The 14,697-nt window shown below is 42.2% G+C and overlaps 1 protein-coding gene across 2 annotated transcripts in view; it reads left to right on the top strand.

Annotated features, from left to right (window-relative positions):
* Positions 1-475: 475 nt before the first annotated feature.
* LOC125460455 (solute carrier family 12 member 7-like) overlaps positions 476-14,697 on the top strand; it is a 224,314-nt gene continuing 210,092 nt past the window's right edge. The window contains exon 1 of one of the 2 annotated variants that reach the window (XM_048547968.2): positions 476-909. In XM_048547968.2, coding sequence (XP_048403925.2) covers positions 759-909 — 151 coding nt within the window. In that variant the 5' untranslated portion in view covers positions 476-758. The remainder of the gene's footprint in view (positions 910-14,697) is intronic. The other variant, XM_048547983.2, reaches the window with a different exon arrangement.

Genomic DNA, 14,697 nt, shown 5'->3' with positions numbered 1-14,697 from the left:
TAGTCACAGCCGCAGTTAGGTTCTGTACAGCGACATATCAAGAAAACAAGCAAACATTGCAGTTTGACCCTGTCCAACAAACCAAGTGAAGGCATCTCTTGCTTGCGCAAGACTATTTATCGACATTTGGGGCACCAGGAGAGTCTGATAACGGAACGGACCCCCCCGCCCTTAACCTCAGCCGGAAGACGTCAAACTTCCTCGTTGTGCCTTGGTGACAGCTGTCCCAGAAACGGAAGCGATGAAGCTGTGTTGCCGACAGGAGCCTGGTCTGCGAGATGAATATCATACTCGGAGGGCTACAGCTTGAGGGTCACTTTATCTGCGGCTAACAGATTCGCGAAGTGTCAGTCAATGGGCGTGGCACAGTCACTCACTCTGAAAGCCTTTGAGATGACTGTCGCATTTTACTTAAAAGAGCTTCATGTGATCTAATATCTCATAGGTCTGTATGTATCACAGCAAATACAAGTGTAGCGGGTTAAGGCAGGTTCAGACAGGGTGCACGTGGTAAATGTGTCGAGCTTGATATTGAACAGCCCAGGTTTAAAGTTGGCGCTGTTTGGGAGGTGGAGTCTGCCTCTGGTGTATCAGCAAGAGTTCAGATCACCTTCCCCCCACCCTCTCCTGGGGTCAGAGAGCTGTTGTTTGCTGCTTTCAGAATCCACCGGTAAACAGTCAGGAGCGGAGCTCAGGGCTCCTCTTCCACCTCCCAGCTCACGGGCAGAAGAGTGAGGGCGATTCTGCTGTCTTTGGAAATGTCCCATACTCAGAGGTTTATGGTCACCGCTGTTCCCAGCCGGAGAGACGGGCTTGGAAGCAGTGGGATGCAGAATGGGGACAGTACTGTCAGGGACACAGAGAACACTGTGCCCATACTGGAGTATCTCAGGGAACCCAACAAATACGGTAAGAAGGCAACGAATAAAGCTGTTTAATGGCACTGAAAGGTCACTTCATTTTTCTGGTGGCCCGACTTTGTCTCCAAGGTTTTTATTTCCAAAGTAACTTCCTTATAGCTTCCTAAATCTTCGATAACATTTTCAAATATATAATGGGGCGATTTTGGCTTATGTAATGTGTGTTCCGCTCTGTAAGAATTGGACCGATGCTAAGCGACCGGATTCCGGTTAAACAAATGGACCGGTGATTAAAGCACCATCTCTCGCCGGGATGGCAAACTAAATCAATTGCACTTCTTTCCACCGGCTTACTGGTATCTGCCACTTCCTTTCCTCGTGTTTGAACATCATCGCCTGTAATCTATTGTTCCTTTCTTCACTTTTTGGTTTATTCAGGGCATTGACGTGGATACTTGATCACAGATAATGGAATGCAACCCTGTCACTTTTTAAATCATTCTCCAAAATCAGCTCACTGCTCTGGGTTTGTTCCCCACCTTGCTTTGCAACTCCTTTGATTTGATATTTTTGCACCCAACGTAGTTCTGATACGGGAAAACAACATGAACGTTAGAAATTCTGCGCTTTGAATTCATTTTAAAGGTGTTTTCTAATTATTCACTACGACTTTGGACCATATATGCTTAATACAAAGTGACATTACATATTCCACACAGGCTGCAGTTTCTTTTCAAAATATATTGAAGCTGTTAATGTTTTCTGGTTTTTACAACATGTGGCATTTCGTTTTAAATAAAGTGCATTATGTGCAAAAGTTTGGGAATTGTCCTAAATGCTTCGTCATCCCTCTCAGTTGTCAGAGTCAGTAGATGGGAGGTAGGAAAAGCACAATAGATCAGACAGCATCCTAGGAGCAGGAACATCAAAGTTTCCAATCAAAACTGTTGTTAAAAGAGGGGAGGGATGATGGAGCCCATAAATAAATGGTGGTGGGGGGGCATGGGGCCAAGGGGAAGGGCAGGCGAGATGGTAATAGGTGGATGCAGGTTGGTGTTATTGTGATGAGTCAGTGGGAAGGGTGAAGCAGATAGGTGAGTAGGACCAGTTAGGTCAAGTAAGGGAGGCGAGGCATAGAGGAAGGGCTGGATGTGGGATAAGACTGGGGGTGGAGGGATTTTGAAGCTGTGAGCTCCCAATGTGAGATAGCAGATATTTGTTCCTCTACTTTATGTTTGGCCTCATAGTGGAGGAGGCCAAGAATGAGCCAGTTCTGACACCTCCCTCCCATTCCTGCAACCTACTCACCAGTGACATCCATTTATCCCACTGACTCCCACAGCTACCTCGACCACATCTCCTTTCATCCACCCTCCTGTAAAAATTCTGCCCAATACTGTCAATTTGCCTGCTTCTACCGCATCTGCTCCCATGCCTGGAGGTGTTTTACTCCAGGACATCCCAGATGTCCTCCTACTGTAGGGACTGGAATTTCCCCTCCTCTAATTAAGGATGCCCTCCACCACATCTCCTCCATTTCCCACACTTCTGCCCTCAAGCCCTTACCCCCAACAACAATAAGGATAGAGTCGCCTTCAGCCTTGCATACCATACCAGCAACCTCAATTCAATGTATGTTCCTCCAAAATTTCCACCACCTACAATCACAGCCCACCACCAAAGATATTTCCTTCTCCACCCCTGCCTGCTTTCCACAGGGACCGTTCATTCCACGACTTCCTTGTCAGCTCTACACTCCCCACCAACTTTTCCACCACAGCCAGTGCCTGTCCTGACAACTGCAAGCGGTGCAACGCCTGCCCCATGCCTCCCCTCTCACTTCTGTCCAAGGCTTCAAACAATCCTTCCACATGCGGCAGAGATTCACTTGCACTTCATCCAATTTGTTCCATTGTACCCATAGCTTCATATGTTGTCTCCTCTATACGGGGGAGGCCAAATGCAGACTTGGACTGGTTCACCGAGCACCTGCGCTCAGCATAATCCAACCTGACCTTCCAGTTGCCATCCATTTTAGTTCCCCCTCCCACTCCCCTGGCGACATGCCCATCTTTGGCCTCCTCCACTGTCAGAGTGAGGCCAAATGTAAACTGAAGGAACGACGCCTGATAGTTTGCGCTGGGAGTTTACAGCCCAATGGCCTCAATATCGACTTCTCCAGCTCCAAAACCCCTCCATCCCCAGCCTTATTCTATGTACAGCCTTTCCCCTCCTCCTCACCTCCCTGATGTGTCCGTCTTCCTACTCACCTATCCCCACCATCCTTACCACTGACCAAACCCAATAGCCCCTACCTGCATCCACTATAGCAGACTTGTGCATGCCACAGGAAAGGAAACACAATATTTGGTCTTGTTACTTAAGCAGATGGTAACGACAGTTGTTGATGGGGAAGATTGATTGATAGAAAACATGGGAGAGGGAATCTGCAAAGAAATGGATGACGCAATGGACTGGCACCAGCTGGACCTGTGTGGAATGTGTAAGAGGAGCACAGATCAGGATAAAAGCAGAAATTCATGCCAGTCAACCCTCAGAAGAAAGATGATATGAACAAAGTGAAAATAAACAAGGTTCGTTTCAAAAATTGCACTCTCCCACCACTCCTCTTCCACCTTTCCACACTGGATTGTGTGAACAAGCCTTGCAGATATTTACAAGATGCAGAGTATGGGCGATACAATTGTGAATGGTTCCACAATGGAAATCTTCTATTCATGCATAAAATTTCTGGCCTGAGCTTAATTTATTTAAAATGACCCACCCTAACTGTACCCACTTCCTTGGCCATCATAATTTTAATAAATTAAATGAAGCTGGACATGTGATAACTCTACTGCACTTTAATTAAATACTATTAAAGGTCTTTACATTGTACGCAGTAAAAATAGAAAATGCAGCTGTCATTGGGAGAGCTGTACAGCATAACAAAGGAGAAAAACCTCCGGTTGCATTCCGATCAATATAGTAAATAATCATGTAGGTTTCCATGCCAAGGTACACTGCTGTTTGCATTTGCACCATTAGAGCATACTGTTCTTTGTTTCAAAGTTCCTGGCAACATAAGGCAAATGAAACACTTTCATTAATAGTGCATTGCAAATTAGGTTAAATTATTCAGAGGTTGTAACTTCTATCTATTTATCAATTTAAAGGTTTTGATTTGCTTGCTATTGTGTCACATCTGAGTGAGTGACCCAAAAATGACAGTGGTGCTTAGTCCTTGATTAGAAATATTTGGGCACCGGCTGCTGCATATGAATAGTCCCTCGAGGGCCTGTGACGTTAAATCTATTGTGGACATTTATTACATCTAAATCTTTTTAGGCCTGTCACAAAAGGTACGTGGAAAGGAAGCACAAAATGGCTTCCTATTTCTGAAGAACTGGCATGTGACATGTAACTATCATTGGTACATTTTACTCTGTGTACTTTTATTTTGCTTCTGGTTCGTTTTATAATTGGAGAAATTGCAACTCAACATTTAGTGCAGCTAGGAATTCTAGACTGATTTTTAAAACAAAACTTGTGCAGATGCGAGTGATTGCAATATCAACTTAAAATTGAAACAGTGCTTCCTTTCTTCATGAGATCCTAAATCACCAGCAATAAAAGCAAAAATGTACTCGAATGCTTTCTGCACAAGTGAAATTTTAAGTATTTTCTCCCCTTTTTTTCCCCCCTTGCACTAAGACGTTAAGCATCCAGTGATGTCTGGATACTGCTGTGCTGTTCCTTCATTAACAAGAAGAGAATCTGAATTGTTGAAGAAATGGTCCCTGCTACACTGTGGGATCATGACATGTACTCATTTTTGAAAAGTTCAATGCACAATTAAACTGAGACAGTTGAATGCCTCGCCTTAAAGAGAGAATACCACAAATATTTAGGGAGGGGATAGAACAGTGAGTGTCAGATCAGCAATTCTATGTTTTGGGTCACTGTGAGCATTTAAGTAAGGTAACCATTTGCTGACCTGACATATTTAGGAAAAGTGGAAGAAACGCCCAGACTTGACTCACTGGTGAAAAAGCTACTTGGGACCTTTCCGTTACAAGATTTTCAAAGGCAAGATGACTGGCAGAAATGAACAATAGTGAGCAGAATTTTAATTTTGGATTTAGTTTACTTGGGGGTTAGACCTTAACATTCCTGAGTGAACACGTGATGGACTTAATTTAGGGAAGTTTTTTATTTTGTTGTTCTGTCATTCACGAGGCATAGGTGTTGCTAGCTGGGCTATCATTTATTGCCCACCTCCACTTGCCCTTGATATGGTGATGATGAGCTGCCTTCTTAAATTGCTGCAGCCCATGTGCTTTAGGTATTTTTTTCCCCAGATCATCTAGCGATTGTTATAACTGAGTGGTTTGCTAGGCCATTTCAGAGGGCATTTAAAGTCAACCACATTTCTGCAGGTCTGAAATCGCACGTAGGCCGGACCAGATTGTCTTTTTGGGAAGAAAACTTTGATGAACTAAACGTTTTTCCAGACAACAGCTCATGCCGTTATTAAACTTCTGTTATTAAATGCATTTTCTTATAGAAATATGGATACAGTTCCACAGCAGCTATGGTGGGATTTGAACCTGGGGCCCGAGAACATCATTGCTATTGCCCTGGTTTTGTCAACTAACTTTATGCTGAGTTAGATTTGGACCTAATAACTTTGCTACTTTGAATAAGGTTATGACTTTATCATTTAAAAATTAATCATAGCTATTATTCTTATCAGTACAAGTGTGAAGATGTGTTTGTCTTGATCCAAGACTAATAAAATTGTGGGGTAGATTATTTGGAATGTGATGTTTTAAATTGGGACTACTCTGCCTCCGCAGATCAATGTAAAATATTCCACCGGCCCTATTTTGAAAAAGAGGAGGTGTGTTTTGCCTGGTATCCCAGCCAATACATATCATTTGAACACCTCAAGAAAGATTGCTGGCCATTTATTGTAATGATATGCACTTCCTATATTAGAAAGATTTAAAGAAAAACTTTGTTTACTGTGTAAAGCTCTTGAGGTCCTGAGGTTGTGAAATGTGCTTACGAATGCCATTCTCATTTTCTTTGCCAACACAACAAAGAAAAGCAAACAAGCTAAGATCTTAAAAGCCAACCAGTTGGAACCTGCCACATGAAATGCAGTGGTGAGACAGCTGGATGATGTGGATTTTGTTTTTCTGCCTGAGTTGCGGGACAAACCAGTGATTGGTAGTCTTGTGATGTTTGAACAAAGTACGCAGTCTGGCTCTGTGCTCTTCTTGAAGGTACAAAACATTGTGGAAGGAGCAAGCCACAGAATTACATGGCTACTTGAAGTTGACAGTCGAAAAGAAAAGCAAATGTGCGCAAGCGATTTAAGACATTAAAACAAAAACAACAAACATTACAGATTGCTTACCCTGTTGCAGCAAAAGTCTGTGATTCTGTAAAGTCAAAATTGCATTGACATGTCGAAAATGATGAAAATCTAGACTACCACCATATAACAAGAGGCTATTAATTGAAAATGATATTAAAATTCAAAATCGATGCAGATCCATACTTTTTTTTAATAGGTTATGGTGAATCCCCAGGCAGATGCATCAACTTTTCAGATTTGATCACCCACAATAGTAACTACCCTTGGTCCCAGTTTACACATTTCACTTCTCCTGTTTTGGTCCTAACAAGGGAAACCATGAAAAAGTTGCATTTTCTCTCCCTCCCTCTCCCTCCCTCCCGCTCTCTCTCTCAATTGTTTCCTGATGGAAAGGAATGTTAACTTTTCCCGCAGTTGGAAAACCTGCATGTTCAATACACAATTGTACATCTGTTGAATCATAATTTGAGTAATAAGTTGCCTATAATTAATGTTATTTGACTCCACTATCTATTGTGCAAGTGTGTTTGAAGTCTCAAGATTAAACGTGTTTTAAAGAATGATGTGGCTAGATTCTGATTGCTTTACATACCCACTATTTTATGCTTATCTGGTATTTCCCATGGTTAGTAATTGCAAAAAGTAACTAATTGGTCGCATGTGACAAGTTACAATCTAAATTGATTATGTATTACCCGGATGGATGTTCCTTCTTGAGGGAATGATTATAAGGGGGAGAAGTCATTAATGTTGCTTTCCAAATTAACTTGCCTTAGTCAAAACTGCACAGATCCCATGAGTCGTCTAGCTCAAGTCTGTTTCTCCCAGAGATGCTGTCACACCTGAGTTCTGTTCCAGAACTTTCTGTTTTTAATTTTTGTATGTAGATTTTTGCTAGTGCAGTAATTTTCAGGTTTATGTGAACTTGGCCCACCAAATGAGCCAATGAAATTTTAGACTCTGCTCAAGATAAAATTACATAGCTTGTTAAAATGTTAGTTGTTGCAGGATGTGATTAACTGGTGTGGGTAGAAATTATAGATCTAAATGCTGTCTGTACTGTGTTGTGTTTCTGCAATGGTAATCTTGAGCTGTGAAATGTAAGGTTTGTTTTTTAGTTAGTTTTGCATACTTTGCAAATTCCACAACAATTTTTTTTATAACTCCACATTGCTGGAAAATGGAATATATTTTTAAATGTAACTTTTGTGGTAGTTTTAAATTTGTTGCATGGGGGAGGTAAGTCGCAATTTTTGAGATGAATTAGTTTCAACGTATGTGAGGCGATGCACTGTAGTGGGAAATGTGCAGGAGTTGCATTCTGTTTTGTGAGGAGGTCTTGTTGAGCAATTGGTATGTCCCTGCCTTCAAACTAGAAATTTTGAATTTGAGTTTGACCCCAGGACTTCAAGGCCAGGAAAGCTACATTCCTAACGTGGCTAAACAGGCGATTGCCAATGTGCCAGTCCTTCTGATATACCAGTGGCAGGTGACTTCAAAACTAGGAGATTCCTGTCATCAGTAAACAAATACAAAAACAAAATGCTGCAAGTGCTGGAAATCTGAAACAAACATGGTGAATGCTGAAAGAACTGAGCAGGATTGGCAGCATTTGTGGAGGGAGAAGCAGTTAACATTTCGAAGCTAGTGTGACCCTTCTTCAAAAGACTCGTCCCCTAAAGATGAGTCATACCAGACTCAAAACGTTAATGCTGTCCCTTTCTCTGCAGGTCAAACCTGTTGAGTTTCTTCAGCATCCTGTGCCTGATTCTCCTGGCCAGCCTGTGGAGGGATGCCTGGAGTCTGGCAACAGGTTTCTGACCTGATCTGGGAAATTCTGTAACCATGGGAACAGGTGAAAGGCTGTGCTTTGTTTGCCTCGTCTTTTGGGTGTGAAAAGAAAATGCTGCTTATTAAATGAATTCCAATACAATTAATAGAGCAAGGGAACATGCAATACAGAGACAGGTATCACGGATACCAGTACTGTCTCATTCCAGTCGGTTGTTAAGGCCATTTTTTCTTTAAAAAAACCCACCAAGTGCTGGACTTAAATTTTACAATATTAGATATTAACATCCAGATCCATTATGTTAAGCTTGAATGGAATCTTGGTTAGATTGTAACACCAAGAGATCATCAGTGGATTTGGCAACATCTGTGAAGAGATAAAGTCAGCGCTTCACACCAATGGCACTTGTGTACAGTTCTGATCTCTATATTTCTATGAAGTACATGCAGACATTTTGAGAAAGGAAATTTTAGAATTCCAGAACCAAGAGGTTGTACTTAACAAAAAAAATGACCAAGAGTGTGTCTAGAGAATAAATGCTAACTGTTAACATGCAGAGGGGTTTAAGATTAAGTGTTTGAAATGACTGTTGAAATATTTTCACAAGTAAGGACAGCAATATGACGGTAAATAAACCCTATAGTGAATTCAGGAGACTCTCTTACTTATTTGAACTGTGGTTAGAATGTGGATCTAACAATCATATCAATTAGAATGTCAAATAACAGATGGCTTTAAGGAGAAGCTACTTAGGCTAGAAATGGATAGATACATTGCTGTTAGATAAAGTGAGGGGAGAATAGTTCTTTTTCTTGAGGAACAGAAAAGTTTGCAGAGACAGGTGGAGCTGAATGATCTATTATGAGCTATAGACTGAGTGAAGCTATTGGGTCAAATATAGTTGCTCTGTGTTACAAAGGTGCATGTTAAAGTAATGAAAATGTGTTTTTTAAAACAGCACGAAAGAGGCACTTCAGACCATAATGTCCATTCCAGTCAACAAACATCTATCTATTTAAAAAACCATTTTTTTTTTCAGCACTTGGCCAATAAACTTGAATGCTCCTATACTTCAAATGCTCACCAAATGGTTCTTAAATATTGTGGGGGTTCCTGCACCTACCACCATTTTTCTTTTTCTTTCCATTCAGTCACTGAGTTCCAGATACCCAAAACCCTCAATGAAAAACTGTCTTCTCAAATGTCCTGTCAACCTTCTGCTTACTACTACCCTCTTTTTTTTTGAAACTCTGCCCTCCCCCGACTACCCGAATAGTGATCATCGCAGGGGAAAACGTTCTCAGAAATTGCCAGTCCATGTCCCAAAGAACCTTGAACATCTCAATCAGACATTCCCCGTAAGACCATAAGACATAGAAACAGAATTAGACCATTTGGCCCATCGAGTCAATCTGCTATGGGTCATGGCTAATGTGCTTCTCACCTCTGTCTCGCCTTCTCTCCATAATCCCTGACCCCTTTTACTAATCACACTTTATAGCAAAAGGATTTGAGTGTCAGAGTAAGGATGTCTTGCTGCAGTTATTCAGGGCCTTGGTGAGGCCACACCTTGTGTACAGTTTAGGTCTTCTACTCTGAGGAAGGACATTTTTGCTATTGAGGGAGTCCAGCGAAGGTTCACCAGACTGTTTCCTGAGATGGCAGGGTTGACACATGAGGAAAGACTGCATCGACTGGGCTCGTACTTGTTGGAATTTAGAAGAAGGGAGGATCTTGTAGAAACCTATAAATCCTGACAGGACTGGACAGGCTAGATGCAGAAAGAATTTTCCCAATGTTGGAAGTCCACAACAAGGGGGTCACAGTCTAAGAATAAGGGCTAAGCCATTCAGGACTGAGATGAGGAAGAATTTCTTCACCCAGAGTTGTGAACCCGTAGCATTCTCTCCTACAGGAAGCTCTGGGGCCAGTTCATTGGATATATTCAAGAGGGAGCTAGGCATGGCTGTTGCAGCTAAAGAGGTCAAGGTGTATGGAGAGAAAGTGGGAATGGGATCCTGAGATTGCATGATCACCCATGATCACATTGAATACTAGTGGAGGCTTGAAGGGCTGAATCGCCTAATCTTGCACTTATTTTCTACATTTCCATGAACATATCTCTGCCTTAAATACACTCAATGACTTGGCTTCCACAGGCTACTTCAACAAATATTTCCACAATTTAACTAGCCATGGCTGAAAAAATCCCTCCTAATCTGTGTGCTAAAGGGTCATCATTTCATTCAGTGGCAGTACCCTACATGTCTCTCCTACTAGTGGAAACATCATCTCCTGTCCACTCTATCCAGGCCTCAGTATTCCATAAGTTTCTTCTCCCCCGTCATCCTCTCAACTCTTGAGTACCAACCCCCCGCTTCCTTAATACCACTTGTCCCCCCACCTATCTTTGTGTCACCTGCAAGCTTAGCACCAATGCCCTCAGTTTCTTCATCCAGCCTGTTAATGTCTAATGTGAATAGTTGTGGTGGCAAAACTGATGCCTGAAGAACTCCACTAATCATTGGCTGCCTGAAAAAGTCCCCTTTATCCCCACTCTGTCTTCTGCTAGTCAGCTGATGCTCTCTCCATGCCAGTACTTTGCCCCTAATACCATGGGAACTGATCTTTATTTAGCAGCCTCCTATGTGGCACCCTGTCAACAGCCTTCATGTCCACTTGCTCCCCTTTGTCTAACTTGCTTGTTAGCTCCTTAAAGAATTGTTCCAGATTTGTCAGTACTTTCCAAGTACTCAGCAATGTCATCCTTAATAACGGTCCCTCAAATTTTACTGACAACCAGGATCAGGCTGACCAGCCTGTAACTTCCTGTTTTCCGCCTCCATCCCTTCTTTAAATAAGGGTCTAACATTAACGTTTTTCCAGTTGTATGGAATAAACCTAACCCTAACCCTAACCCTGACCAGACAGCATTCATTGCCCATCCCTAATTGCCCAGAGTACAGTTCCAAATGGGTCTGGAGCCTCATGTAGGCCAAACCAAGTAAGGATGGCAGTTTCCTTCCCTAAAGGGCAGTAGTGAACCAGATGGATTTTTTACGATAATGGGTAATAGGTTCACGGTCATCATTTAGATTCTTAATTCCAGATATTTCATTGAATTCAAATTCCACCATCTGCCATGGTGGGATTTAAACCCAGGTTCCCAGAGCGTTATCTGGGTCTCTGGATTAAGAACTCAGTGATAATACCACTAGGCCATTGTAGGATTAGTATTAGAGTGCTGAGTGTGGATGGCTCAGCTAGAACAAGGAGTTGCAGGTGAAAAGCAGAAACCATGTTTCTAGCATGGTGGTGAAAGCTGTAATCTCACAGGCTTATGGGTTTTTTTGTTGAAAATTTCTAGACCACATGTGTCAAGCATAATAGTCAGGATGCAGTCTGGGCCCATAGTCTTTTGCTTTTTCCAGCTCACTCAGCCATGTCTTTATTTTGGAGAGAATCTAGTTGGCTATGACTAGCTTTCATAAGTGTAATCTTAGGCTGCAACAGATCAAATGGTCAGCACAGTTAGGTGAAGATGATTGCAAATGCTTCAGCCTTGTCTAGCAAACTGATTTAGCAGTCTGCTGTCATTGAAAACATTCACAGATCTGCCATTTGTTATTTTAATTATTTTGCAACTGAATGTGACAATGTTGCATAATTTTTGGTTATGAGATCCTTTGCCTCTGCCGTTTAGTATGCTGTTTTGCTGTTGGCATGTGTTGAGGTGTCCACCTGGTGATGCTGCTTCACTTTCATGTTCCATCTGCTGATCCTGGCGTACTTGTCTGCATCGTTAATTGAGATAGTTCACTTGGTTTGGTTATTGGCAGAGTGATCATGTTGACAGGCAGTAATTTGGGAATGGCCAATTAAGAAAATGTATTAAGGCGATAATGCATATACACAAATACTAGTCGATCCCATGTAAAAAAAAAATACACCCCAGATGTTTTTGGCCAAAAATTCCAAACTCCTCATCCCCTCCATCCCTTTGCCACTGAAATTCTTCTCTCCCTGATGCAATCTTACTTGAAGGCAGTTGTTCAGAGAGGGTCTAGGCCCAAAACGTCAGCTTTTGTGCTCCTGAGATGGTGCTTGGCCTGCTGTGTTCATCCAGCTCCACGCTTTGTTATCACAGAAGTGTAGGTAGGGAGTTGGGATGGGGGTTGGTCAGTGAGGTAGGAGAAGCAGATAGGTGGGAGAAGACGGACAGGTCAAGGAGGCGGGGATGAGCTGGGCTGGTCTTGGGATGAGGTCAGGGCTGTGGAGATTTTGAAACTTGTAAAGTCCACACTGAGTCCATTGGGACGCAGGGTTTCTGGGCGGGAATATGAGGTGCTGTTCCTTCAGCCTTTGGGTTGCGGCATTGTGGTACTGGAGGAAGCCCAGGATGGACATGTCTTCCAAGGATTGGGAGGGGGAGTTGAAGTGGTTCGTGACTGGCAGGTGTTGTCGTTTGTCACGAATCGAGTGTAGGTGCACTACAGAGCGGTCTCCAAGCCTCTGCTTTGTTTTCCTGATGTAGAGGAGGAAACATCGGGAACAGTGGTTACAATATACCACATTAGCGGATGTGCAGGTGAACATCTATTTAATGTGGAAGGTTTTCTTGGGCTCTGGGATGGGGGGTCAGGGAAGAGGTGGAGGTGCAGGTGTAGCACCTCCTGCACCTGTCTTGTACCCCACTGTAGTCATGTTGTCATCCTCACCACTTGCCTATGCGCCTATTTTTGTGTCAGCGCAAACTTGGAGATCGTGCATTCATTTTCCTCATTCAAGTCTATCTATTGTAAATAATTGTGGCCCAGCATTGATCCCTGTTGCATTCTACTAGTGACAAGTTGCCATCCTGAACATGCCTCCTTGGTGCACTTCCTTTAGTTAGCCAACCCTCAAAACCTTGTGTACATACTACCCTCAATGCTTATTAGCCCTAATATGTGATACCTTTTATTCAATTGCATTTGAAAATCCGGACATTATATCTAATTCCCTTTTTTGTCTAGCCTGCTTGTTATCACCGTAAATTTGTCAAGCATGATTTCCCCATCAAAAGCCATTTTGACTTTCCTTCATTGTATTATGCATTTCTAAATGCTCTGCCATTGCATGTGTTATAATAAGCACTGACATTGTTCCAAAAACTGAGTTTAAGGTAACTGGCCTCTAGTTTTTTTGGTCCCCATCCCTTTTGAGCAAGTCTTATAACAGCAGTCTCATTTATTTGTGACTTTTCCGGACTGTAAGGATTCATGGAAGATTTATTCCCAGTGCACTAACTATGTCTGTGGCGACTTCCTTTTTCAAAAAAAATCCTAGGTTGCAACCTATCAGAGGGGATTTACCAGACTTTAACCATTTTATTTTGCTCTGTTTTTCTCTCATGGTCATTTGAGTTTGCTTCCACTTGCCATTCCCTGCCTTTTGCCCTTGATTGTTTAGCATTTTTGGAATGCTGTTATCTTATTGTGTAGACTGTGTTGCAAAGTGCTGGTTCAACTAGTCTGCCATTTCTTTTTCTTCCCTGATTCCCCTTTCTAAGGGGTCGGCTTTCACCTTGGCCCCTCTCTCTTGATTTTCACTGACCTGTTTTGGTATCACTTGCTTGTTTAACCACTGTTTGTTTTCCTCATTTTTAGTTCTTGTTTTGGTCATCTTTTGACCTTTAAATCTTTCCCAATCCTTTTGGCTTATGACAAATCTTTGTTACTATCTGTCTTTATTATCCTTTTCTCTTTGACGCCAATTTTTGAAGTGAAAATTAAAACCACCATGGGACTGTACACTCATGGGGGAAAGGTGCCTGGTGCTTTAATCTGAGGGTCACCATGCTTGAGTCAAGGGGAGAAGTTGCGAAGATGGGACTTTCATGGTAACCTCTGGCCAATGCATGAAGTGAACACATGCTGTTGGCACCACTCTGTTGCAAACCAGCCATCCGTTCAACTGAGCTAATCAAATTTCTCTTGGTGTACTATCTTTAACTTCCTTGGTTAATTATGTTTGGTTTATTTCCTTCCTTACTGGACTAATCTTTGCTGTAAGCCATGAACTATACCCTTAAACAGTGCCGTTGTTCCTTGCCATCTCTTCTGCTGACTCATTTTCCCAGTCTGCTCCATCCACAGTATTGATTGGCACTTTCTTTTGAAGTAAATTGTAGGGAATAGCAACACTTGGAAATTAGCTTGATAGTTGTATTGTACCTCCATCCTGAAGTAAGGATGATGTGTTGGACCCCTATGTCGGCTTTATGCTGACTTTTATGTTTTGAGCTATTTCTTGTATGTGAATCAGTGGCTGTGAATTGAATACTGAAGAAGGGTTCTGCTGCTGATTTTTTTTCAATTCAGAACAGCATGTCACAAATGAATTTCTTTATTCACAATAAATGGTTTCCATGGCTCTGTGCATCAACTTGTAAACCAAGGAGTTTTTTTTAACCGGGTGCAAGCCATGTTTATTTGACATAGGAGTAGAGAAGCCATCAAAACTGGTGTACTTGTTTGCCAAGGAATGTCAGAGAATCATTAAATGATAAAAGGTTTTATTTTCTCCTTTTCATTTGAGAGGTGCACACAGCATTGGGGGATGGTAGGAGCAAAAAGCAAATTTCTCTTCACTCCCTTTTGGGAACCCTTGGTTTAATT

Source organism: Stegostoma tigrinum, chromosome 2, assembly GCF_030684315.1.
Source record: "Stegostoma tigrinum isolate sSteTig4 chromosome 2, sSteTig4.hap1, whole genome shotgun sequence".
NCBI classification, from domain to species: domain Eukaryota; kingdom Metazoa; phylum Chordata; class Chondrichthyes; order Orectolobiformes; family Stegostomatidae; genus Stegostoma; species Stegostoma tigrinum.
Note: the sequence above shows the minus strand (reverse complement) of the source record. Positions and strands in the feature narration are given on the sequence as shown.